Source organism: Arachis ipaensis, chromosome B4 (genome assembly GCF_059453495.1).
Source record: "Arachis ipaensis isolate K30076 ecotype BB chromosome B4, ASM5945349v1, whole genome shotgun sequence".
Lineage (NCBI taxonomy): Eukaryota > Viridiplantae > Streptophyta > Magnoliopsida > Fabales > Fabaceae > Arachis > Arachis ipaensis.
The window spans coordinates 134638152-134665653 of record NC_142439.1 but is presented as its reverse complement, the minus strand read 5'-3'; the positions used below and the strand labels follow the sequence as shown (position 1 = coordinate 134665653).

The following is a 27502-nucleotide window of genomic DNA, read 5'->3' as shown; positions in this document are numbered from 1 at the left end:
TATGCGCGAGGGGTCATTCTGCTAAAAATTTTCTAAGTTAAAAGCTGCAGAATTTACAGATTCAAACCCCAATCTTCCGACGGACATAACTTCCTCATTTTAAATCGTTTTTCACTCGTTCTTCGAACGGCATGGACATCCCGGATCCAATTTCATTTCTAAACAGATTTGACACAAATCAGAGATCCGTAGTCCAAGTTATGTCCCGTCAAAGTATGCCCAAAAACCATGTTTTCATACAAAACCACAAGGTGCCATTTTCAAAACAAGCCACTTTCAACTCTTTTCAAAATCAATCAAACATGCCAATTTCAATCCTTCTCTTTGAAATCATTCAAAATGTACCAAAATCAACAACAAGCCATCCTCAACTCACACATTGACACTTTACCAAGGTTTCCAAAACCACATCCAACCATTTTAACACTTCTCAATCAAATGGCTAAAGGACAAACACAATATCATGTCATACATCCTTCCTCATCCCAATTTCCAATAATACCATTTCCAATTAACCATCATTATACATAATCAACATCATACTCACCATCAACATGGTACCACCCATCAATTCAACCTCAATCATCCATCAAGCATATATCACAACACGCATTTCTCATATTTCACACAATCAAGGCATCAATATTCATAATCACATATATGAACACATCATATATTTCAACCATTCAACAACACCAACAATTCAATGCCTATCTTAGGGCCTCTAGCCTAAGTATTTCCTACCACATTACATATTAGATACGGGAAACTAAAACCATACCTTAGCCGATTCCCCAAGCTCAACCGGAGCACTTCCAGACCACTTGTCCACAAGCTCTCAAGGTATCAACACCTCCAAGAACAGATTTTATCACACAAAACCCTCTTCCAAGCTTTCCAAAATCACCAATCAAGCTCCAATATTCACATATACACAACCTAAGCCACAATCATCATACCCATACACAACATCTCAATACCCAAACATCATAGAACAACAAATTATACTAGGGTTGAGAATCTTACCACACCCAAGGTCCAAGGAGACAAGATTAACCTTCTCCTTCAAGAGAGTTGGGTCCTATAACATCAAAGAACCCAAAATCTCAACATTTTTGCTCATGAAACTCGAAATCAAGGGCTGGAATTTCGAACAGTAAAACGTGGCTTACCTCAAGATTGATTGTATGGGTTTTGTAGAGCTCTCCGCGGTGAACGCGTGGCCGCAAACGGAGCGGCAATCGGAGCTCTAGATCAAAAGTTATGGTGGTTTGAAGATCAAGTGAGAGAAGGAAGTTGAGAGAGTGTTCTTCCCTCCATGGCCTCCATTTCAGCGTGTTTAGTGTCTCAAATGAGGAGAGAGAGTGCTGAAAACTAGGGTTTTGGTTTAGTTTAGTTGGGCCAAGGGCCCACTTTGGGTCCGGTTGGCCCGGTTTGGCCCGTTCGGTCCAATCTTGGTCCGATTTCTATAAAATTGGTACCGAAATTCTCGTCTCAATTTCCTCTATCATATTAAGCCATAAAAATAACATTTTTGGCTTTCTAGAATAAATTCTCATTTATGGGTTAATTAGCCGTTAATTAACCGGGTCTTACATTCTACCCACCTAATTGGGAATTTTGCCCACAAAATTCAAATTCAATTACCTGAGAATAAGTGCGGATAATCCGTTCGCATCTCCGACTCAAGTTCCCAAGTGTGTTCCTCAACACCGCCTCGACTCCAAGCCACTTTGACTAATGAAACCTCTTTTCCACGCAACCGTTTGATACTAGTATCATCAATTCTAACTGGAGCCACTGGAAGCGTCAAATCTTCTCTTAACTGAACTGATTCAGTTTCTAACACATGGCTAGCATCAGGAGTGTACTTCCGAAGCTGTGACACGTGAAACACATCGTGCAGGTTCGAAAGATGAGGTGGTAGAGCCACCCGATACGCCACCGGCCCAATCCTCTCCAGGATTTGAAATGGGCCAATGTATCGAGGATTCAACTTCTTTGCTTTAATCGCTCTACCTACTCCTGTGGTCGAAGTAACCTTCAGGAAAACATGATCTCCTTCCTCAAATTCCAAGGGCTTCCGCCTCTGATCGGCGTAACTCTTTTGGCAACTCTGCGCCGTAAGCATCCTGTCTCGGATTTTCTTGACTTGTTCAGTGGTTTCAGCTATCATTTCTGGCCCCAACAAGCCTTTCTCTCCAGCTTCATACCAACATAGTGGAGATTGACATTTTCTCCCATACAAAGCCTCATACGGAGCCATTCCGATGCTCGCATGGTAACTATTATTGTATGCAAACTCTACTAACGGCATATACCGATCCCAACTCGCTGGTTGGTCCAAAACACAAGCTCTCAACATATCCTCTAGTGTTTGGATCGTCCTCTCGGATTGACCATCTGTTTGAGGATGGTACGCTGTACTCAAGCTTAATCGAGTTCCAAAAGCTTTCTGAAATGCACCCCAGAACCTCGAAGTGAAACGAGGATCTCTATCAGAGATTATAGTAGCAGGTACACCATGGAGTCTCACAATCTCCTTTATGTATAACCGAGCTAGCTCCTCAAGGGTGTAAGTCATCCGAACGGGTAAAAAGTGAGCTGACTTCGTCAGTCGGTTCACGATCACCCAGATAGCATCAAAACCAGTCCTAGTCCTTGGCAATCCCGACACAAAGTCCATTGCAATACTTTCCCACTTCCATTGCGGAACCTCTAAGGGTTGCAACATCCCGGAAGGTCTTTGATGTTCAATCTTTACCTTTTGACAAGTTAAGCACTTTGAAACATATTCCGCCACATCATTCTTCATACCCGGCCACCAAAACATCGCCTTTAAATCATGGTACATCTTAGTACTTCCCGGGTGAATGGAGAATCCGCTTTTGTGTGCCTCCTTTAAGATATCTTGCCTCAAAGTACCAACATCCGGCACAATGATCCTACCCTTGAATCTCCATAACCCATCTTTTTCTTCCGACACTCTCCACTATTTTCCTTGCTCGATAGCCGGTAACACCTTCCATAACGCTTCATCATTTTCATGAGCCTTTAGGAGTTCGGACTTAAAGTCACTTGAGATTTCTAATCGGCTTAAACACAAGGTTCCAGATACTTCTCGAGCACCAATTTTTAGACTCTCGAATCCCTTGAGCAACTTCTCCTCTTGAAGCATCATCCAAGACGCATATAACGACTTCCGACTTAACGCATCCGCCACTACATTTGCCTTTCCCGGATGGTAATTCAACTCAAAGTCGTAGTCCTTCAATAATTCCATCCACCTCCTTTGCCTCATATTAAGCTCTTTCTGATCAAAGAGGTATTTCAAACTCTTGTGATCGGAAAAGACTTGGAACTTAACCCCATAGAGATAATGCCTCCACACCTTCAAGGCAAATACGACCGCAGCGAGTTCCAGATCGTGCGTAGGGTAACTAACTTCATGAGGTCTCAACTGTCGTGAGGCATACGCCACCACATTATGATGCTGCATCAGCACGCACCCTAGACCCTTCAACGATGCATCACAGTACACCTCAAAAGACTCGTTCGGCTTAGGTAACACTAACACAGGTGCAGTGGTCAACTTTTTCTTCAATGCCTGAAAGCTCTCCTCGCACTCAGGAGTCCAAACAAACATAGTGTCTTTGCGAGTTAACTTTGTCAACGGCAAAGCTAATTGCGAAAAGCCTTTGATGAACCTTCGGTAATAGCCAGCTAAACCCAGAAAACTCCTTATCTCAGTTACTGTGGTTGGTTGCTTCCAATCCATCACAGCTTCTACCTTGGTTGGATCTACGGCTATTCCCTTCTTACTCACCACGTGACCCAAAAACTTCACCTTATCCTTCCAAAACTCACACTTAGACAGTTTCGCATAGAGTTTCTTCTCCTTTAGAATCTGCAACACGGTCCTCAGGTGTTCCGCATGCTCTTCTTCAGTCTTGGAGTAAATCAGTATGTCGTCAATGAAGACAACAACGAATTTATCCAAAAACGGACGGAATACTCTATTCATGTAATCCATGAATACTGCAGGAGCGTTCGTCAACCCAAAGGACATTACAGTGTACTCGTAATGACCATAACGAGTCCTGAAAGCGGTCTTAGGGGTATCCTCACCCCTCACCCTTATCTGGTGATAACCGGATCGCAAATCAATCTTAGAGAAAACCCCAGCTCCTTGTAACTGATCCATGAGATCATCAATCCTCGGCAATGGGTACTTATTCTTTATGGTGACCTTGTTCAGCTGCCTGTAATCCACACAGAGTCGCATACTTCCATCTTTCTTCTTTACCAGTAACACTGGAGCACCCCACGGGGAAACACTTGGTCGAATAAAGTTCTTACCCAACAATTCCTCTAACTGAGACTTTAGCTCGGCCATCTCTAACGGTGACATCCTATAAGGAACACTTGAGATTGGTCCCGCCCCAGGCACCAATTCAATAGCAAACTCGACCTCTCGGTTAGGTGGAAATTCCTCAATATCATCGGGAAACACTTCCGGAAACTCACACACTACCGGAATCTGATCCAACCTTTGATCATCACCCGAAACACCCGCGGTTAACAACAGGATACCCTGACATTCGGTTCCAGAACAGTTCACCATCATTGAATTCAAGTAATAATTATTCACCACAACCGGCCCTTCTGTATCTTCCGGCATAAAGTACACCGACTTTGTAAAACAATCAAGCAGGACATGGTTCTCAGATAACCAGTCCAATCCCAAGATAAGATCAAGACCGATCATCGGTAAGCAGATTAAATTATGGACAAAATCACGCTGCTTGAACCTGAACGAAACTTTCGGGCATCCTAGCCTAGTTACCATGGCTTCATGGGTAGCATTATGTACCTTTAGGTCATAACCTAAGGTTACGATCTTCAATCCTAACTCATGGGCTTTCTCAAATGCAATAAATGAATGCGATGCTCCCGAATCAAATAAAGCATTTAAAGTTTGACCAGCCATTTCACAGTTACCTCGAATGAGTGTCTCAAATCCTTCTGCACCCACAGCTGAGGTGGTGAACACCCGACCAGTCTGTTGTGCTTTCCCAGCACCTTGCTTTTGCTTCTCTGGACAACTTGCGGCTTTATGCCCCGCCTTTCCACAATTGTAGCACAAACCCCATCCGGCCTTGCATGGTACTCCCGGATGGTGACTCCCACACCTAGTACAAGCTTGATCATTTTGAGGCTGCTTCCCAAACCTTTTCCATTGGGAGTTGTTGTTGTTGGGCCTCCTAAAAGAACCTCCCCTCTTGAAGGGCGGACCTCTAGGTGCAAAGCTCTTCCCTCGATTTTGTGAAAATGATCCTTTGTGACTCCCTTTCTCAGTGGCTGCCCTCTTCACACACTCTTCAGCAACCCTACACTTGTTCACCAACTCGGAGAAAGTCCTAATCTCCATTGACCCCACCGAACCGAAAATATCACTCCGGAGTCCTCCTTCGTACTTAACACACTTCCATTCCTCATATTCCACCGGAGTCCCTTGACACATACAAGAGAATCTGAACAGCTCCTCAAACTTGTCAGTATACTCAGATACGGACATAGTACCCTGCTTCAGCTACAATAATTCAAGCTCCTTGGCCGTCCTAGCAGAAGTCGGAAAGTACTCCTTATAGAACTCCTCTTGGAAGACATCCCAGGTGATATAATCATCACCCTGCTGCAGAAGGCGTCGGATTCCTTGCCACCAATGCGACGCTTCCCCAGTGAGCAAATAGGTAGCAAACTCTACACGCTGCCTTTCAGGCACCACCTGCGCTTGCAATGCTCGTTCCATGGCCTGAAACCATGTATCGGCTTCAGTCGGGCTAGTAGTTCCCTTGAACTTCGGTGGATTAACCTTCAAAAAGTTCGCCAGTGTCATCGGACCCTAAACTCCACCTCCGTCATTACCATGGTTGTTCATCTGTTGACCAAGAGCCTCAGCAGTGGCTTGCATAGCAGCAGCCATGTTCTCTAACGCAGTCATAAAGTTCACCGGGTTATTAGGGTTAGTCTCCGGCGCACGAGCATTCGTATGTCCTCTCCCACGACCTCTACCGCGTCCACGAGGCGCCATCTGGTTCCTATACACACCAAACAATCGATATTAAGTTGATCAGTCTCAATATCGGAAGTTTAGTGCTTCAAAGTCCCAAATGCATGCTCATGAACGTTTATGCCAACTATATCAAGTAGATATACTAACAGCACATAACACACATACAGAGAATGCACAGAAGCATAGTCAGTCCATTCCTCAGGCTCTACAGGAACGAACTGCTCTGATACCATAATGTAACACCCTACCATACAGAGTCTTATGCTTAAGTCATAATTCAGAGATGGCAAGGTATTACGACCTCTAAAACAAAAATTTAGTACGTATAGTATTATGAATGATTGATTATAACTAGGAGCCTTTGAAGAAAAAGGGGTAAACAAAAACCGTAACTCGAACGCGCAACACTCCGATCGATAACGTAACGAACCGGGATAAGCTAACGCGAGATCATATATATAAAGAGTGTCAAAAACGGGAATATCAAGACTCAAAACCCGGTTGCGAAGATAACCGGTCCGAGCATAGCAATATATACATATAATAAAATAAGGAAACCCCAAAGGAAACCCAAAGGGACACAAATACATACAACCTATTCTCCAAAATCCCCTCTAGAAGGAGTCATCACAGTTTGTATTATTTAATGGAGATAAAAGTATCTAAACAAGATATATAACCCAAAACAGAGTCCCGAGAACAAAGGATCTTCGCTAATCCAGAAGTCTCCAGCATGCCTCAACGAGAAGCCTCGCGTCCTGCATCTGAAAACCACAAAATCCGCATGGGTGAGAACCAGAGGTCCCCAGCATGGTAACAGCTTCCACATATATAATACATAATAATAGAGGAAAGCCAAAGGCAATCCTAGAACTTCCTCCAGATAATATCAAAGCTTATAAACAAGCTAAACCATATAAGGGTATCTGACTAAAGATTCTTCAGTCTAACTAATACTTCCCTTTCCAATTCCTTCAAACCTCCCAACCACCAGCAGGAGTATATTATAGCAAACACAGTTATATCAGACAAAGAATATACAAATAGGAGCAGTTAAGACATTTAGACAATTAGCAAGTAATATGCAGTCAAATAGGCAATCTCAAACAATTCACATAGTATGCATATGATGAATGCCTGTCCCTAGTGGCTGATGATATCATCTGTCGGTTATAGAGCCAACCCGACAAGTCCTGGTAGCTAACCATTGGACTGTCCCTCTGTCGCGCATCCCCAACTCGAGTTATACTCGTTATAAACTTGATCATAAACATGATCTATATCCATCACCCTCACTGGTGAATATTTCGGGGGCGAGCTCATCCGGGTCTTTCACAGTGCCCGGCCACACTTACGACATAGGGTCAACAGAGTCTCGAGCCTCCACCTGGAGCACGTGGTGGCTAGCCACTGCTTCCTCCCAGGGATCTCGTGCCTCTGATAGTGGAAGTGCAAATCTCAATTATCAATAATTCAGCATAAGCATGCATGAATTCTCATCCATGGATCAACATCCATATCAGCCATCCGGCTCACGGTTCAGTCCAGAACCAGCCAATATTCATATTATACACAGCCTTTCCGGCTCACGGTTAAATCCATAACCAGCCGTTTCATTAACAATTATAGCCTTTCGGCCCATGGCTTAACAAGCACTTCCACCACCATCCTCCGCATCTCACATAATCATCTTGATCCTCATTGATCATTCATTTTTCCCTTGCTTCACTCGCAAGTTACCTCATTCACTAGCCCCTTTTTAATAGCTAGGCATGTCATAATGATTTAAGACATAAATGGTGAGATCGGAGGCTTAGAAGTATGAAATTTGGCTTTTAAAACTCAAAAATCAACTTTGGGATGAAAACAGGTCCACGCGTACGCGCACTCCACGCGCACGCGTGGATGGCGCTTTCTCGAAGAACGGCGCGTACGCACCAAGTGCGCCTATGCGCGAGGGGTCATTCTGCTAAAAATTTTCTAAGTTAAAAGCTGCAGAATTTACAGATTCAAACCCCAATCTTCCGACGGACATAACTTCCTCATTTTAAATCGTTTTTCACTCGTTCTTCGAACGGCATGGACATCCCGGATCCAATTTCATTTCTAAACAGATTTGACACAAATCAGAGATCCGTAGTCCAAGTTATGTCCCGTCAAAGTATGCCCAAAAACCATGTTTTCATACAAAACCACAAGGTGCCATTTTCAAAACAAGCCACTTTCAACTCTTTTCAAAATCAATCAAACATGCCAATTTCAATCCTTCTCTTTGAAATCATTCAAAATGTACCAAAATCAACAACAAGCCATCCTCAACTCACACATTGACACTTTACCAAGGTTTCCAAAACCACATCCAACCATTTTAACACTTCTCAATCAAATGGCTAAAGGACAAACACAATATCATGTCATACATCCTTCCTCATCCCAATTTCCAATAATACCATTTCCAATTAACCATCATTATACATAATCAACATCATACTCACCATCAACATGGTACCACCCATCAATTCAACCTCAATCATCCATCAAGCATATATCACAACACGCATTTCTCATATTTCACACAATCAAGGCATCAATATTCATAATCACATATATGAACACATCATATATTTCAACCATTCAACAACACCAACAATTCAATGCCTATCTTAGGGCCTCTAGCCTAAGTATTTCCTACCACATTACATATTAGATACGGGAAACTAAAACCATACCTTAGCCGATTCCCCAAGCTCAACCGGAGCACTTCCAGACCACTTGTCCACAAGCTCTCAAGGTATCAACACCTCCAAGAACAGATTTTATCACACAAAACCCTCTTCCAAGCTTTCCAAAATCACCAATCAAGCTCCAATATTCACATATACACAACCTAAGCCACAATCATCATACCCATACACAACATCTCAATACCCAAACATCATAGAACAACAAATTATACTAGGGTTGAGAATCTTACCACACTCAAGGTCCAAGGAGACAAGATTAACCTTCTCCTTCAAGAGAGTTGGGTCCTATAACATCAAAGAACCCAAAATCTCAACATTTTTGCTCATGAAACTCGAAATCAAGGGCTGGAATTTCGAACAGTAAAACGTGGCTTACCTCAAGATTGATTGTATGGGTTTTGTAGAGCTCTCCGCGGTGAACGCGTGGCCGCAAACGGAGCGGCAATCGGAGCTCTAGATCAAAAGTTATGGTGGTTTGAAGATCAAGTGAGAGAAGGAAGTTGAGAGAGTGTTCTTCCCTCCATGGCCTCCATTTCAGCGTGTTTAGTGTCTCAAATGAGGAGAGAGAGTGCTGAAAACTAGGGTTTTGGTTTAGTTTAGTTGGGCCAAGGGCCCACTTTGGGTCCGGTTGGCCCGGTTTGGCCCGTTCGGTCCAATCTTGGTCCGATTTCTATAAAATTGGTACCGAAATTCTCGTCTCAATTTCCTCTATCATATTAAGCCATAAAAATAACATTTTTGGCTTTCTAGAATAAATTCTCATTTATGGGTTAATTAGCCGTTAATTAACCGGGTCTTACAAAGTAAACCTCTAATAAAATTTTCATTAAAAATTTAAATTGTAAACAAATTAAAAAATTGGTATCAGAGTCAAATTAATAATTTTAAGAATACATTGGTACTTTAGTTTACTCTATTGAACGAATGGCATCCAACAAAGAAAAAGTGATGTTTCACCTAAGAAGGGTTAAGCTTTTGGTTGTACATCATGTGATTTCCATTTAACTGCATTTCTCATACATAATTGCGCTTAGTTGCTTAGTGCTTTATGTAATTTGCCAACTTATTAAATATGGAAGATAAATGCAAGTGAGTTTTAGAATAAAAAATGTAGGGAGAGAAAAAATATATATAAGGAGAAAAGAAGAAAGCGTGTGTATTGTGGGTAAGAAATGGAAAGATGTGGAGAATGAAGAAGAGCATAAGGGGATGTATATCATGCATCCTGCCATGCGGGGCACTGGACGTGATACGAATAGTTCACTCTAACAGCAGAGTTGAAGAGATCACCACTCGCACCATCAAGGCTGCTGACGTCATGAGAGCTATCCTAAGCATGTCCTCAGGAACTATTCTTCCCCCAACCTCCTCATCGTTCCTCCCCACACTGAACTCCGTCGCGGCAACATCTACTTCCTCGTTCCCCTGCCTCCCCCTCCCAACCAACACACTGCAGAAGCAGATCAGAATCTCTCCATCCCCACTCACACAAGCACTAGCAGACCCCGCCGTCTTACTCTCTGGAGGCCTCATCTCGACACCATTTCTGAGTCTCCGCCGCCATCCTCTCACCATTTGTCACCGCTCGCATGGCGAAAAAAAAAAGAAAGGAAAAATATTAGTATCTTTTCTATTTAGATAACAATAAAAGGACAAATTTTATTAGCCTTAAAATTGATAGATCAAATTAATCAAAAAGAAAAAACTAGAGGAATAACAAGTGTAATTACCCGTGCCATGCACGTGATAAGATCGAATAAAATATCAAAATGTTAATTAAATAAAAACAGAAAAATAGAATTATAAAATTTATAAAAAACAATAATAAATAAAGCAAACCTCTAATAAAATTTTCGTTAAAAATTTAAATTGTAAACAAATTAAAAAATTAGTATCAGGGTCAAATTAATAATTTAAATTGTAATTAAACTTCGTTCAAATACTGTGTATTTTGGCAATTTCAGTACCAAATCCTTAGGCACAGAAGAACTCACATTGAAAAATATCTGAAGTATAGCATCTCAGATTAGAGATAGCCCTACAGTTACCAAGTAATTCAACTAGTGCAAATAAAAGGAGAATTCTATGACACAACAACCTTTTCCTTTTCTTTTTCCTTTTTCTCTTGTTACCCATACTCATGCACTTAGACTAGCCCTGAAATAAAATATTATATATATACGTCTGCATTCTCATTCCCATTCGGCCATTCCCATCCCCTTACTATCGGCCATTCCCATCTCTATATATAGGTCCGCATATTCTTCTCATAAACACAAACTTTCACTTTTACCCCATCTTCTTCTCCAACGTAGCTTTAATAATGAAGAGCATAAGGGGATGCATATAATGCATCCTACCATGCGGGGCATTGGACGTGATACAAATAGTTCACTCCAATGGCAGAATTGAAGAGCTCACTGCTCGCACCATCAAGGCTGCTGACGTGATGAGAGCTCATCCTAACCATATCATCAAGAAATATTCTTCATCCAACCTCGTCATCGTTCCTCCCAAGGCTGATCTCCATCGCGACAACATCTACGTGCTCGTTCCCCTCCCTCCCCCTCCCCCTCCCAACCAACACGCTGCGGCAGTACATCAGCAGCTCTCTACCTCCACTCACACAAGCACCAGCAGCCGTCTTACTCTCTCGAGGCGAGGCCTCGGCACCATCACAGGGAATATAGATGAACTGATAGAAGAACGATAGAAACTGTTCTTCTTAGTTGCGCCTTTCTATATGACATCTTCTATATGACATCTTCTGGGTATCAATGCACCACAACCAGAGAGGCTGCTGTTGAGCGGGAGAAGCTATTAAAGGTTACTTGGTTCCTTTTCATGCCAATTATATATATATATATATATATATATAATATGCTATTATTTTTTGTTCTAATTTTGCTCCTTCGGAAGAAAGTTTTCTTCTCATACTTAAAAAGACATCAATCCAGCTATTGATACATAGTCATGTTTAACTTGCAGGATGCTTCGGATGAATATTTGAATACTGAGAATGCTGGTTCTACTGGTTATGTAGAAATCAGTACCATGGCAGCAATTTCTTTTGTTGTGATCGCTTCTTGTTTCTTGCTTATGCTTTACAAATTAATGGCATCCTGGTTTATTGAAGTTCTGGTGGTTCTATTTTGCATTGGTGGTGTTGAGGTGCGTTATTCTTTTCCAGACTTTGTTCCAGTTTATTACGATCACTCCCTCACGCCTCCTTTTCGTGTAGATTAGTATTAGTAATACATTATTGATCATTTCATAGTAACGATTTTCCTTTAAACTTTTAGGTACAAACATTTTTCTAACTGTCCAACTCTTCACAGTTCACATATGTGGCTGATGATTATGTTGATTGCTATCTTCTTTTTTTCATTAGTAAACAAATTAAAAAATTGGTATCAGGGTCAAATTAATAATTTTAAGAATATAGCTCGTTTAATCTATGTCATGTGTCAAAAATCTAATATATTATAATCTATTCAACGAATGGACCGTGCCGGGATATACCTAGTTCGCATCAATGTTTTTCATGGAATCTAGACACGTGTGCTTGAAGATACTTTTTATGTAATAGTGTTATGTACATATGTACATAGGATTAAGGAGGGGGCGGGGGCCTAACATGGTGCTTAATGTTGGCCACAATAGTGCTTCTTCAAGGTACAATCTCACTTATCCTACTTTGTCTAGAAACAAGTCATTTTTCAATCCACTTGTTTAATCAACTAAATAAAACAGACCAAAATATTATGATAAAGAAAAAAAAAACAGACAAAGAATAGTAAAATTTTATCATGCTTGTATATAATAACAAACAAGTGTAATTACTTGTGTCATTCACGTGCCATGCACGTGATAAGATCGAATAAAATATTAAAATGATAATTAAATAAAAACAGAAAAATAGGATTATAAAATTTGTAAAAAATAATAATAAATAAAATAAACCTCTAATAAAATTTTCATTAAAAATTTAAATTGTAAACAAATTAAAAAATTGGTATCAGGGTCAAATTAATAATTTTAAAAATACATTGGTACTTTAGTTTACTCTATTGAACGAATGGCATCCAACAAAGAAAAAGTGATGTTTCACCTAAGAAGGGTTAAGCTTTTGGTTGTACATCATGTGATTTCCATTTAACTGCATTTCTCATACATAATTGTGCTTAGTTGCTTAGAGCTTTATGTAATTTGCCAACTTATTAAATATGGAAGATAAATGCAAGTGAGTTTTAGAATAAAAAATGTAGGGAGAGAAAAAATATATATAAGGAGAAAAGAAGAAAGCGTGTGTATTGTGGGTAGGAAATGGAAGGATGTGGAGAATGAAGAAGAGCATAAGGGGATGTATATCATGCATCCTGCCATGCGGGGCACTGGACGTGATACGAATAGTTCACTCCAATAGCAGAGTTGAAGAGATCACCACTCGCACCATCAAGGCTGCTGACGTCATGAGAGCTCATCCTAAGCATGTCCTCAGGAACTATTCTTCCCCCAACCTCCTCATCGTTCCTCCCCACGCTGAACTCCGTCGCGGCAACATCTACTTCCTCGTTCCCCTGCCTCCCCCTCCCAACCAATACACTGCAGAAGCATATCAGAAGCTCTCCATCCCCACTCACACAAGCACTAGCAGACCCCGCCGTCTTACTCTCTGGAGGCCTCATCTCGACACCATTTCTGAGTTTCCGCCGCCATTCTCTCACCATCTGTAACCGCTCTCATGGTGAGAAAAAAAAGAAAGGAAAAATATTAGTATCTTTTCTATTTAGATAACAATAAAAGGACAAATTTTATTAGCCTTAAAATTGATAGATCAAATTAATCAAAAAGTAAAAACTAGAGGAATAACAAGTGTAATTACCCGTGCCATGCAAGTGATAAGATCGAATAAAATATCAAAATGATAATTAAATAAAAACAGAAAAATAGAATTATAAAATTTATAAAAAACAATAATAAATAAAGCAAACCTCTAATAAAATTTTCGTTAAAAAATTAAATTGTAAACAAATTAAAAAATTGGTATCAGGGTCAAATTAATAATTTAAATTGTAATTAAACTCCGTTCAAATACTGTGTATTTTGGCAATTTCAGTACCAAATCCTTAGGCACAGAAGAACTCACATTGAAAAATATCTGAAGCATAGCATCTCAGATTAAGGATAGTCCTACAGTTACCAAGTAATTCAACTAGTGCAAATAAAAGGAGAATTCTATGACACAGCAGCCTTTTCCTTTTCTTTTTCCTTTTTCTCTTGTTACCCATACTCATGCATTTAGACTAGCCCTGAAATAAAATATTATATATATACGTCTGCATTCCCATTCCCATTCGGCCATTCCCATCCCCTTACTATCGGCCATTCCCATCTCTATATATAGGTCCGCATATTCTTCTCATAAACACAAACTTTCACTTTTACCCCATCTTCTTCTCCAACGTAGCTTTAATAATGAAGAGCATAAGGGGATGCATATAATGCATCCTACCATGCGGGGCATTGGACGTAATACGAATAGTTCACTCCAATGGCAGAATTGAAGAGCTCACTGCTCGCACCATCAAGGCTGTTGACGTGATGAGAGCTCATCCTAACCATATCATCAAGAAATATTCTTCATCCAACCTCGTCATCGTTCCTCCCGAGGCTGATCTCCATCGCAGCAACATCTAGCTGCTCGTTCCCCTCCCTCCCCCTCCCCCTCCCAACCAACACGCTGTGGCAGTACATCAGCAGCTCTCTACCTCCACTCACACAAGCACCAGCAGCCGTCTTACTCTCTCGAGGCGAGGCCTCGGCACCATCACAGGGAATATAGATGAACTGATAGAAGAACGATAGAAACTGTTCTTCTTAGTTGCGCCTTTCTATATGACATCTTCTGGGTATCAATGCACCACAACCAGAGAGGCTGCTGTTGAGCCGGAGAAGCTATTAAAGGTTACTTGGTTCCTTTTCATGCCAATTATATATATATATATATATATATATAATATATATATATATATATATATATATATATATGCTATTATTTTTTGGTTTAATTTTGCTCCTTTGGAAGAAAGTTCTTTTCTCATACTTAAAAAGGCATCAATCCAGTTGTTGATACATAGTCATGTTTAACTTGCAGGATGCTTCGGATGAATATTTGAATACTGAGAATGCTGGTTCTACTGGTTATGTAGAAATCAGTACCATGGCAGCAATTTCTTTTGTTGTGATCGCTTCTTGTTTCTTGCTTATGCTTTACAAATTAATGGCATCCTGGTTTATTGAAGTTTTGGTGGTTCTATTTTGCATTGGTGGTGTTGAGGTGCGTTATTCTTTTCCAAACTTTGTTCCAGTTTATTACGATCACTCCCTCACGCCTCCTTTTCGTGTAGATTAGTATTAGTAATCCATTATTGATCATTTCATAGTAACGATTTTCCTTTAAACTTTTAGGTACAAACATTTTTCTAACTGTCCAACTCTTCACAGTTCACATATGTAGCTGATGATTATGTTGATTGCTATCATCTTTTTTTCATTAGTAAACAAATTAAAAAATTGGTATCAGGGTCAAATTAATAATTTTAAGAATATAACTCATTTAATCTATGTCATGTGTCAAAAATCTAATATATTATAATCTATTCAACGAATGGACCATACCGGGATTTTCGCATCAATGTTTTTCATAGAATCCAGACACGTGTGCTTGAAGATACTTTTTATGTAATAGTGTTATGTACATATATACATAGGATTAAGGAGGGGGCGGGGCCTAACATGGTGCTTAATGTTGGCCACAATAGTGCTTCTTCAAGGTACAATCTCACTTATCCTACTTTGACTAGAAACAAGCCATTTTTCAATCCACTTGTTTAATCAACTAAATAAAACAGACCAAAATATTATGATAAAGAAAAAAAAAACAGACAAAGAATAGTAAAATTTTGTCATGCTTGTATATAATAACAAACAAGTGTAATTACTCGTGTCATGCACGTGATAAGATCGAATAAAATATTAAAATGATAATTAAATAAAAACAGAAAAATAGGATTATAAAATTTGTAAAAAATAATAATAAATAAAGTAAACCTCTAATAAAATTTTCATTAAAAATTTAAATTGTAAACAAATTAAAAAATTGGTATCAGGGTCAAATTAATAATTTTAAGAATACATTGGTACTTTAGTTTACTCTATTGAACGAATGGCATCCAACAAAGAAAAAGTGATGTTTCAGCTAAGAAGGGTCAAGCTTTTGGTTGTACATCATGTGATTTCCATTTAACTGCATTTCTCATACATAATTGTGCTTAGTTGCTTAGTGCTTTATGTAATTTGCCAACTTATTAAATATGGAAGATAAATGCAAGTGAGTTTTAGAATAAAAAATGTAGGGAGAGAAAAAATATATATAAGGAGAAAAGAAGAAAGCGTGTGTATTGTGGGTAGGAAATGGAAGGATGTGGAGAATGAAGAAGAGCATAAGGGGATGTATATCATGCATCCTGCCATGCGGGGCACTGGACGTGATACGAATAGTTCACTCCAATAGCAGAGTTGAAGAGATCACCACTCGCACCATCAAGGCTGCTGACGTCATGAGAGCTCTAGGAACTATTCTTCCCCCAACCTCCTCATCGTTCCTCCCCACGCTGAACTCCGTCGCGGCAACATCTACTTCCTCGTTCCCCTGCCTCCCCCTCCCAACCAACACTCTGCAGAAGCAGATCAGAAGCTCTCCATCCCCACTCACACAAGCACTAGCAGACCCCGCCGTCTTACTCTCTGGAGGCCTCATCTCGACACCATTTCTGAGTCTTCGCCGCCATCCTCTCACCATCTGTAACCGCTCTCATGGTGAAAAAAAAAAAGAAAGGAAAAATATTAGTATCTTTTCTATTTAGATAACAATAAAAGGACAAATTTTATTAGCCTTAAAATTGATAGATCAAATTAATCAAAAAGTAAAAACTAGAGGAATAACAAGTGTAATTACCTGTGCCATGCACGTGATAAGATCGAATAAAATATCAAAATGATAATTAAATAAAAACAGAAAAATAGAATTATAAAATTTATAAAAAACAATAATAAATAAAGCAAACCTCTAATAAAATTTTCGTTAAAAATTTAAATTGTAAACAAATTAAAAAATTGGTATCAGGGTCAAATTAATAATTTAAATTCTAATTAAACTCCGTTCAAATACTGTGTATTTTGGCAATTTCAGTACCAAATCCTTAGGCACAGAAGAACTACATTGAAAAATATCTGAAGCATAGCATCTCAGATTAAGAATAGCCCTACAGTTACCAAGTAATTCAACTAGTGCAAATAAAAGGAGAATTCTATGACACAACAGCCTTTTCCTTTTCTTTTTCCTTTTTCTCTTGTTACCCATACTCATGCACTTAGACTAGCCCTGAAATAAAATATTATATATATACGTCTGCATTCCCATTCCCATTCGGCCATTCCCATCCCCTTACTATCGGCCATTCCCATCTCTATATATAGGTCCGCATATTCTTCTCATAAACACAAACTTTCACTTTTACCCCATCTTCTTCTCCAATATAGCTTTAATAATGAAGAGCATAAGGGGATGCATATAATGCATCCTACCATGCGGGACATTGGACGTGATACGAATAGTTCACTCCAATGGCAGAATTGAAGAGCTCACTACTCACACCATCAAGGCTGCTGACGTGATGAGAGCTCATCCTAACCATATCATCAAGAAATATTCTTCCTCCAACCTCGTTATCGTTCCTCCCGAGGCTGATCTCTATCGCGGCAACATCTACCTGCTCGTTCCCCTCCCTCACCCTCCCCCTCCCCCTCCTAACCAACACGCTGCGGCAGTACATCAGCAGCTCTCTACCTCCACTCGCACAAGCACCAGCAGCCGTCTTACTCTCTCGAGGCGAGGCCTCGACACCATCACAGAGAATATAGATAAACTGATAGAAGAACGATAGAAACTGTTCTTCTTAGATGCGCCTTTCTATATGACATCTTATGGGTATCAATGCACCACAACCAGAGAGGCTGCTGTTGAGCGGGAGAAGCTATTAAAGGTTACTTGATTCCTTTTCATGCCAATTTTATATATATATATATTTGTTATTATTTTTTGTTCTAATTTTGCTCCTTCGGAAGAAAGTTTTCTTCTCATACTTAAAAAGGCATCAATCCAGCTGTTGATACATAGTCATGTTTAACTTGCAGGATGCTTCGGATGAATATTTGAATACTGAGAATGCTCTGGTTATCTAGAAATATGTACCATGGCAGCAATTTCTTTTGTTGTGATCGCTTCTTGTTTCTTGCTTATGCTTTACAAATTAATGGCATCCATGTTTATTGAAGTTCTGGTGGTTCTATTTTGCATTGGTGGTGTTGAGGTGCGTTATTCTTTTCCAGACTTTGTTCCAGTTTATTACGATCACTCCCTCACGCCTCCTTTTCGTGTAGATTAGTATTAGTAATCTATTATTGATCATTTCATAGTAACGAGTTTCCTTTAAACTTTTAGGTACAAACATTTTTCTAACTGTCCAACTCTTCACAGTTGACATATGTGGCTGATGATTATGTTGATTGCTATCTTCTTTTTTTCATTAGTAAACAAATTAAAAAATTGGTATCAGGGTCAAATTAATAATTTTAAGAATATAACTCATTTAATCTATATCATGTGTCAAAAATCTAATATATTATAATCTATTCAACGAAAGGACTGTGTCGGGATATACCTAGTTCGCATCAATATTTTTCATGGAATCCAGACACGTGTGCTTGAGGATACTTTTTATGTAATAGTGTTATGTACATATGTACATAGGATTAAGGAGGGGGCGGGGGCCTAACATGGTGCTTAATGTTGGCCCCAATAGTGCTTCTTCAAGGTACAATCTCACTTATCCTACTTTGACTAGAAAACAAGCCATTTTTCAATCTACTTGTTTAATCAACTAAATAAAACAGACCAAAATATTATGATAAAGAAAAAAAAAGACAAAGAATAGTAAATTTTTGTCATGCTTGTATATAATAACAAACAAGTGTAATTACCCGTGTCATGCACGTGCCATGCACGTGATAAGATCGAATAAAATATTAAAATGATAATTAAATAAAAACAGAAAAATAGGATTATAAAATTTGTAAAAAATAATAATAAATAAAATAAACCTCTAATAAAATTTTCATTAAAAATTTAAATTGTAAACAAATTAAAAAATTGGTATCAGGGTCAAATTAATAATTTTAAAAATACATTGGTACTTTAGTTTACTCTATTGAACGAATGGCATCCAACAAAGAAAAAGTGATGTTTCACCTAAGAAGGGTTAAGCTTTTGGTTGTACATCATGTGATTTCCATTTAACTGCATTTCTCATACATAATTGTGCTTAGTTGCTTAGTGCTTTATGTAATTTGCCAACTTATTAAATATGGAAGATAAATACAAGTGAGTTTTAGAATAAAAAATGTAGGGAGAGAAAAAATATATATAAGGAGAAAAGAAGAAAGCATGTGTATTGTGGGTAGGAAATGGAAGGATGTGGAGAATAAAGAAGAGCATAAGGGGATGTATATCATGCATCCTGCCATGCGGGGCACTGGACATGATACGAATAGTTCACTCCAATGGCAGAGTTGAAGAGATCACCACTCGCACCATCAAGGCTGCTGACGTCATGAGAGCTCATCCTAAGCATGTCCTCTGGAACTATTCTTCCCCCAACCTCCTCATCGTTCCTCCCCACACTGAACTTTGTGCATTGATTGCTTGAGTTTTGAAAGAAGTTTCTTACTCTGATCCATTTCTGTGTTGACAAATTGTTAAAAATTGGGTTGTGATCATATATTCATTTTTGTACTCTTAATGTGACTCTCAGACTCTGTAGTTGTTGGAGTAATTTTTTTTCTTCACATAAGTAATGATTTAAAACTCATTCCATATAAGATGAGATTGAAGAGAAGAGTGCAATTCATGGGTCTGGATTGATCATTTGGAAGATGGTTTTTCCTTTTGCTACCCATTTGGTTCATGATTGCATGTGATATTTGGTTATATTGATTATTTTCTCCTTTTTCCTCTAAATAATCAATATTTACAACTTGAGTAAGACTACTTCATTAAGGGTGACTTGGAAGAAATAGAGGAAGAAAATGACTTAAATGAGTAAAACAAGGGACATGAGCCAAGCCTACATTAATGATATTTCATCACAGAATACACTTGGAAAATGAAATTTATCCAACTTCAATTTCAATTTTAGTTATAAGTAACATAACTATAGTCTTTCATCTTCATACAACAATTTTCATTTTTGTTTTCTTTTTCTTTTTTTTCCCTTGTCACCATCCTCTGCGGGCCCCTTCATTGAGAGTTGACTGTAATGTCTCTTGCCTTATTGCCATTTGCTTGACAAAGACATCATTTTTTGCCACACCCTCATATAAGCAAACTTGCAGAAGATAATTACAAAAGAACACTATGTTCCCTAAGGCAAAAAATAATTGCCAAAGAGGAAGCTCTTCAATCTTCTTACTTCTTATCTCATTCCATCTTCTATCTAAGAAAAAAATAAAATAAAAAATCTAATCTAATAAAAGTAATAGTATCTTAAAGTCTTAGCCGTTGATATAACTATAAGTACATGCTAATAACATGATTTGGTTGAAATTTTTGTTATGACAGTTTTAAATGTTTACATAGTCTCCTAGAGTTTCTATCAGTCTCCTATTAAACCAACACCTATGGTACACTATACTACTATTCCTATTATCACTTCGTTCATTGTTGAGACTCTTGGTTATGAGGGCAAGGCATTTCTGGTTCCTCTCTTGTCCATAAAAGATTGAGTTTACCTCTCTTCTTTCCCAATGACAACAATGTGCCTGCATTTGAAGAAAACCAAGGTTTTAAAAACAATACAAGTTTTTGTAAATCACGATGACAACTCGTAGTAAGAAACATGCATAAAGTTTAACATTAGTTCTCAAAGGTGCCTTCAGCAGCCACCCGAACATGTTGAAATAACAATTGTACTAACCAAGAGTAAACGGGACAATATAAAGCAATGCTGGTTGACCATGCCCATCCATCAAGTTCAAAGCAACATATGTAATAAGGAGACCTGCAGATCAAAGTTCAAGGGAATGATGTAAAGACACCAAGCAAACAGTGATCTCAATTCTCATCTACATCCTAATTCTGGTCCGAAAGTGAGTCGGCTCAATTTTGTAACAAAGTAAATAAAGTCCAAAAGTTTTTATGGAAAATTACCCTTTGACACATCCTACCAACTAAAGTCATACCAAAAATCAAACATAGAAATAGCATACCTAAACCGTAAGCACTCATTGCCCACACAAAGTATCCAGACCGAAGGTTCCTCTTTGCCAACCAATCATACCTGTAAATTTATCGGTACAATAATTAAGTCCAGGAACCATTAAAATAAGACAAGGGATTCTTTTCATTTATGTAGTGATTAAAGTGTTTAAACTAGGGAAGACGAATATATATGACTTTCGTTTCGACCTTAGTGAAAATGCGACTAGAAGCCCCGGTAAGATTATGTCCCCAAAACCAATTATGCTAAGCAGCATGGGGATACCATCTTCTCCACTCCTATCGCCTCGAGCTACCTGTACAGAAGTGAAAATGTTTCATTAATTCAAGTGGAAGAAACGCATCATGTTTATGAGACCAAAATCGAGCTTAGTAGAGAATGAAACAGAAGGGAACACTCACCACTATCATTACGCTCTCATGGAACCACCACTTATAGACAAATACCCAGAAGATGTCATATAGAAAGGCGCAACTAAGAAGAACAGATTCTATCGTTCTTCTATCAGTTCATCTCTATTCTCTGAGATGGTGTCGAGGTGAGGCCTCCAGAGAGTAAGAAGGCTGCTGGTGCTTGTGTGAGTGGAGGTGGAGAGCTGCTGATCTACTGCTGCAGCGTGTTGGTTGGGAGAGGGAGGGAGGGGAACGAGGAAGTAGATGTTGCCACGATGGAGGTCAGCGTAGGGAGGAACGATGAGGAGGTTGAAGGGAGAATATTTCTTGAGGATATGGTTAGGATGAGCTCTCATGACGTCAGCAGCCTTGATGGTGCGAGTAGTGAGCTCTTCAATTCTGCCATTAGAGTGAACTATACGTATCACGTCCAATGCCCCGCATGGTAGGATGCATGATATGCATCCCCTTATGCTATTCTTCATTATTAAAGCTAAACTCTTGTGTAATTACTTAAAGAAACTCTTAAAAAAGGCTTGAATCCGCTTGTGGGATTAGGCGATGTAGATATCAGAGAAAAAATTTTAAGGTAAGACTGGTTTTTTCTTAGGTGATCGGGTAAAGTTTAATATTTCCAAGCTAAACGTACTAAATCAATTAGCTTTCCAAACCAAAGTAGCGGACTTAGCACACGGTGCTTAAAATTGACGTATGATAAAAAAACCTCCATTTCCTTGGAGAAGAAGATGGGGAAGCTATAAGAGAGAATCTGCGCGCATTTTGGAGAAGAAGATGCAACCGCATAATGTTAAACCAAAATATATACAGAAACAGAGTTAGCTAGAAAAAGATGCGGGTGACATAAAGAGAAAGAGAGAGAGAGTGAAAGGGAAAGGGAATGGCCGAATGGGAATAGGCTTTTCAAAGTTTTACTTTTACTCTTTTGTTAGTGTTACTCATCCTATAAACTATAAAGTTCTTGTTGCTTCCATCACCCCACATTTACACAATAATAATAATAATAATAATAATAATAGTACCCTTCCAATATCAATATTTTATACACATATTAACACCTTAATTCTACCATTGGAGTGAACTATACGTATCACGTCCAATGCCCCGCATGGTAGGATGCATGATATGCATCCCCTTATGCTATTCTTCATTATTAAAGCTAAACTCTTGTGTAATTACTTAAAGAAACTCTTAAAAAAGGCTTGAATCCGCTTGTGGGATTAGGCGATATAGATATCAGAGAATAAATTTTAAGGTAAGATTGGTTTTTTCTTAGGTGATCGGGTAAAGTTTAATAGTTCCAAGCTAAACGTACTAAATCAATTTGCTTTCCAAACCAAAGTAGCGGACTTAGCGCACGGTGCTTAAAGTTGACGTATGATAAAAAAAACTTCCATTTCCTTGGAGAAGAAGATGGGGAAGCTATAAGAGAGAATCTACGCGCATTTTGGAGAAGAAGATGCAACCGCATAATGTTAAATCAAAATATATATAGAAAAAGAGTTAGCTAAAAAAAGATACAGGTCACATAAAGAGAGAGAGAGAGTGAAAGGGAATAGGAATGGCCGAATGGGAATGGGCTTTTCAAAGTTTTACTTTTACTCTTTTGTTAGTGTTACTCATTCTATAAACTATAAAGTTCTTGTTGCTTCCATCACCCCACATTTACACCATAATAATAATAATAGTACTACCCTTCCAATATTAATATTTTATACATATATTAACGCCTTATTTTATATTCCTATACATTTTGTACCAGTGCAACATTCAATTGAATATTTCTTTTTCTAGAAAAAAAAAACAATAACAATAGTTACTCAATATCTAATTGAATCTATTTACAAACTTTATAAGTTAAAGTTGCTAATCGAGAATTTAATTAAACTATAGATACCTAAAATTAATTATTTATGTTTAATTCGATAAAAAATTTGAGTGATACAAATTAAATTATATAAACAATTGCTTAATGAAAATTAGAAAGTAAATTATCCTCTTTGATATATAATTATATAATAAATTTATCATATATTTTTATCGCATAAAATCATCGCATTTCTAATCAATTCCATTTGATAGTTAAGGTTGATACAAAGATAAGTTTTGAAATATGCATTAAATATAAAAAAGTTATTACAAGCATTAAATGAACACATAAATATATTTATTATATAATAATATACAACAAAAAAAATAAATAAAAATGATTAGCAAACACGTGGCTACATCAGGGACGTAAGGAACGGAGCGTTGAATTGTGAGTTGTGAAGAGTGAGGAAGGAGCATAATAACGATGCAGTGAAAATATCAATTATCAAGTGCAGAGTGAAATGGGGGAGCTTTATGCTTTGGACTTCGATGGAATCCTCTGTGATAGCTGCGGTGAGAGCTCTCTCTCTCTGCTCTCAAGGTACTGTACCCTCTCTCCTTTCTCTCTTACTTGTTTTTTCATTTCAAGTTTTCACTTTTTCATTAATTAGGATACCTTTCAGGCTGCGAAAGTGAGATGGCCTTCTTTGTTTCATGGCGTGGATTCGGCCACTCAGGATTGGATTGTTGACCAGATGCATTCAGTAATTAATCTCATATTCACTACTTACTTCTTATGCATTTTTTTAATCAATTAGTTAATTATTATGTTTATGCCTTTGTTTTTTGCTAAATTGCTTTATAATTTAGATGTTATGTGTTTTGGTTCTGAATAACTGTTAACTGCTTATCAACTTATTCGATTTGGAAATAACAACAGAGGCCTCAAATTATAGAAAGGGAATTAGAGACAAAATTATTTTGCTTTCAAATAAATTTCCTTGTTTTAGAAGAGTACCATTATGCCTTTGTTTTATTGTTAATTAAACAACACACTGTTTCTCGCTAACTTTGTTGCCTTTTTTTATTGTTAATCAAGTTTTATTCCCTCAAAATATGAACATTTTCCGGTTTTAATAATTTTTTTTGTAAAGATTTAGTTACTTGCATATGATGTTGTGAATATTTTACTCAAAAATATTGAGCTTTCAAAAACATTGCTTTGAATATGGTGAATAAATAGACCAGTTTTCATTCTGAAGATGAACTTCCATAGTTGTCTGTGTTATAGGTCCGACCGGTTGTAGAAACTGGATATGAAAATGTTTTACTTGTGAGATTGTTGTTAGAGACCAGAATACCTTCCATCAGGAAGTCTTCAGTGAGTACAATGTCTTATCTCTGATCTTTAGCATTTATCAGTGGAATTTGCATCTGCTTTTGACTGATGCCTACGTTTTTTTGCAAGGTTGCAGAGGGGCTCACGGTTGAGGGTATATTGGAAAATTGGTCCAAGTTGAAGCCTGTTATCATGGAAGAGTGGAGTGAGAATAGAGAAACTTTGATAGATCTTTTTGGAAAGGTTAGAGATGAATGGTTGGAGCAGGATTTCGCTACTTGGATCGGTGCAAATAGGTAACCAAATTAAACCTTCTGAGCTGTGATTAGTTTAGCATATTTATATCACATGAAGGAGATCTACTACTACTAATTCGTGATGTTTGTCTATAGATTCTATCCTGGTGTTTCTGATGCATTAAAATTTGCAAGCTCGAGAGTGTACATTGTCACCACGAAACAGGTCAGCGTCCAACCTTCTTTTTGACCCTAGCTAGGGGATGATAATCCTGTCAACAGAAACTTTTGTCTAAGTATTAATGAAAAATACTCCATTCCATAATATTTTTACTTTCGAAAGTCAATGTATCTTGATATAAATTGCAAGTAAATATATAAAATTTTTTTAATGCACCGAATTTCAAGGTGACAATTATTTTGGAATGAAAGAGTAAGAGAGAAAGGAAGATAATGTTGTCCTAATACGACTTATGCACCTTTTGCAATTTTACATCATGTCCCCTGTTCATTTTGTATCTTTATCATTTCTTTTGTAATTTTAGAGCCGTTTTGCTGATGCTTTACTCCGAGAGATTGCTGGGGTGACAATTCCACCTGAAAGAATATATGGTCTAGGATATATTCGTCTAAAATAATGTCCAGTGATGCTTTAACATTTTTTTCTTTTCTTTTCTCTTGCTTTATTTTTTGAAAGGAAATTCACTTTCCTTGCACCATCTTTGGTTTTACCGGTAGGCCTAAGGTTGAAGTGCTGAAGCAGCTTCAAAAGAGACCAAAGCACCAAGGACTCACACTTCAGTAAGATATTGTGCTACTAGAACTAATTATACATCATTCTGGTTATTGTAATTTCTACTGGAACTCTATTATTGCTTACCTGAAATTAACTCTTTTAACCAGCTTTGTTGAGGATCGGATTGCTACCTTAAAAAATGTCATCAAAGAACCTGAGTTAGATCAATGGAATCTGTATTTAGGTAGCTTCCTTTTGTATTTCTTAACCAGTTTATAATTGGAATGGATTCTCTCATGGGAAAATATTACATGACATCGTGATACGTATGGTCGAGTGTGCCTGATAAGTGTAATTGTTTTTGGGATCAGGGAACTGGGGTTACAACACTCAGAAAGAGAGAGAAGAAGCTGCGGCTATCCCCAGAATTCAAGTTCTCGAGCTGTCGGACTTCAGTAAGAAGTTGAAATGATTGTTTGTTGCCTTCATTGAATTTTCACTTTTTCAGGCGTCAGCATTGAACTGATCATTTTGTTACCATCTCATTTATAAAGAAAGTCAGTTTGTTGTGACCACAATCTTTCTATTTAAAATGGCTGCTGTAACTGTATCCTCTAATGTTATATAGAGAAATGTTTTTTCAGTACATAGTAATATAGTATATACACACACACAATAAATTGACAGTTGATTATTGAAACTCAAAACTGGTTTTCATTATGTAAGTGTTATGTTCAATAAGAAAAGATAGATAATAGATAGATCTACACTCTTGGATGAAGGCAATGTGTTGAATTTACACATATATAACTGAGTTTGTTTTTATTTGGGTGGCTAAATATATTAAGTTATCACAATGTGGAAATAAATAGAGGAAATATGTGCCTCAAATGAAGCTGCAAGATCAATGTGGAAGATTCCAAAAAATACGACGCCACTCATAGTCATATGTGAATGTCTATTTCGAAAGCAAATATTATTTGTGGTAATACTACGCTGAAAAAAGGTACCGAAATATTTCGAGGATTTACTACACATCTTCCTCTTAGAAGGCAGTTTTGGTCTCCGTCAAAGTTATGCAAAATGGTAAAAATATTGATGCATAGATAAAATTATATTGTAATGCACGAAAACTTAAACAACAAATTCCATCAAGATAAAGTCGCCTATATTGATCCAACAGTATTATTATATTCAGTTATATATCATGTCTATAATAAATTCATTTATGCTGTAGATGAGCTTAATTAATAAGGTAACGGTAGCATTTTTTACTCAAACTTAGATATTACCATAGGCATTTTCTTTAAAGATCTAACATGCAAACCAAAAAATGTAATCTTACACTGTTAGGCTGTGTTTGTTTACAGAGACAGGACACTGAGATACAAAATCGTATTTGACAGAAGAGACATGGATACGAAAATACTAACAAGGGACACAACTTATTTTTTATTTTTTCTTTCATTATTTTTGTTAGTTTTTTATAATTATATTTTTTATTGTTATATTTTTCATCTCAAATTTTTTGAATGAAAAAAAAAAGAATAAATTAAATTTTCATAATTTGTTCTAGTTTATCACCAAATAGAATACAAGAACACAAAATTTTATATTTCTGTCCATCAGTGTCTTGTCCTGTCCTATTCTTAAAAACAAACGCAGCCTTAAAGTGTGTTTAGTTTAGAATTTGTTAAGCCACCTAAGCATGGCACCTTTTCAAGGGCATCAAGGCGAATTTTTTTACTTAG

The 27502-nt window shown here is 37.7% G+C and overlaps 2 protein-coding genes and 1 pseudogene across 3 annotated transcripts; 2 read left to right on the top strand and 1 right to left on the bottom strand.

Annotated features, from left to right (window-relative positions):
• The first annotated feature begins 16313 nt into the window (after nt 1-16313).
• Nucleotides 16314-16690, top strand: LOC148569325 (uncharacterized; annotated as a pseudogene).
• A 3966-nt stretch (nt 16691-20656) lies between these two features.
• On the bottom strand, nt 20657-22095 carry LOC107637099 (signal peptide peptidase-like 4). Its single transcript, XM_021122594.2, has 6 exons — nt 21792-22095; nt 21620-21708; nt 21407-21513; nt 21208-21278; nt 20916-20999; nt 20657-20760 (listed from the first exon to the last, which is right to left on the bottom strand). The coding sequence occupies exons 1-6, from the start codon at nt 22093-22095 to the stop codon at nt 20657-20659; spliced, it is 759 nt and encodes a 252-aa protein (XP_020978253.2).
• A 1791-nt stretch (nt 22096-23886) lies between these two features.
• LOC107638079 (uncharacterized) lies at nt 23887-26469 on the top strand. 2 transcript variants are annotated; one of them, XM_088483440.1, is made up of 8 exons: nt 23887-24041; nt 24124-24204; nt 24732-24821; nt 24909-25075; nt 25172-25241; nt 25713-25816; nt 25919-25995; nt 26123-26469. In XM_088483440.1, the coding sequence occupies exons 2-8, from the start codon at nt 24196-24198 to the stop codon at nt 26221-26223; spliced, it is 618 nt and encodes a 205-aa protein (XP_088339566.1). In that variant the 5' UTR covers nt 23887-24041; nt 24124-24195; the 3' UTR covers nt 26224-26469. The 2 variants fall into 2 exon arrangements, with proteins under 2 accessions (XP_088339566.1, XP_088339567.1); XM_088483441.1 differs by having other exon boundaries at nt 23888-24034; nt 24119-24204.
• Nucleotides 26470-27502: the final 1033 nt, after the last annotated feature.

Coding starts and splice junctions, on each gene's coding strand:
- LOC107638079 (XM_088483441.1), top strand. CDS start 23,962: ATGGGGGAGCTTTATGCTTTGGACTTCGATGGAATCCTCTGTGATAGC. Junction 24,035..24,118: donor TGAGAGCTCTCTCTCTCTGC/TCTCAAGGTACT, acceptor ATTAGGATACCT/TTCAGGCTGCGAAAGTGAGA. Junction 24,822..24,908: donor CTTCCATCAGGAAGTCTTCA/GTGAGTACAATG, acceptor TTTTTTTGCAAG/GTTGCAGAGGGGCTCACGGT.
- LOC107637099 (XM_021122594.2), bottom strand. CDS start 22,095: ATGAAGAATAGCATAAGGGGATGCATATCATGCATCCTACCATGCGGG. Junction 21,000..21,207: donor AATGAGTGCTTACGGTTTAG/GTATGCTATTTC, acceptor TTTGATCTGCAG/GTCTCCTTATTACATATGTT. Junction 20,761..20,915: donor TATTGTCCCGTTTACTCTTG/GTTAGTACAATT, acceptor CTTCAAATGCAG/GCACATTGTTGTCATTGGGA.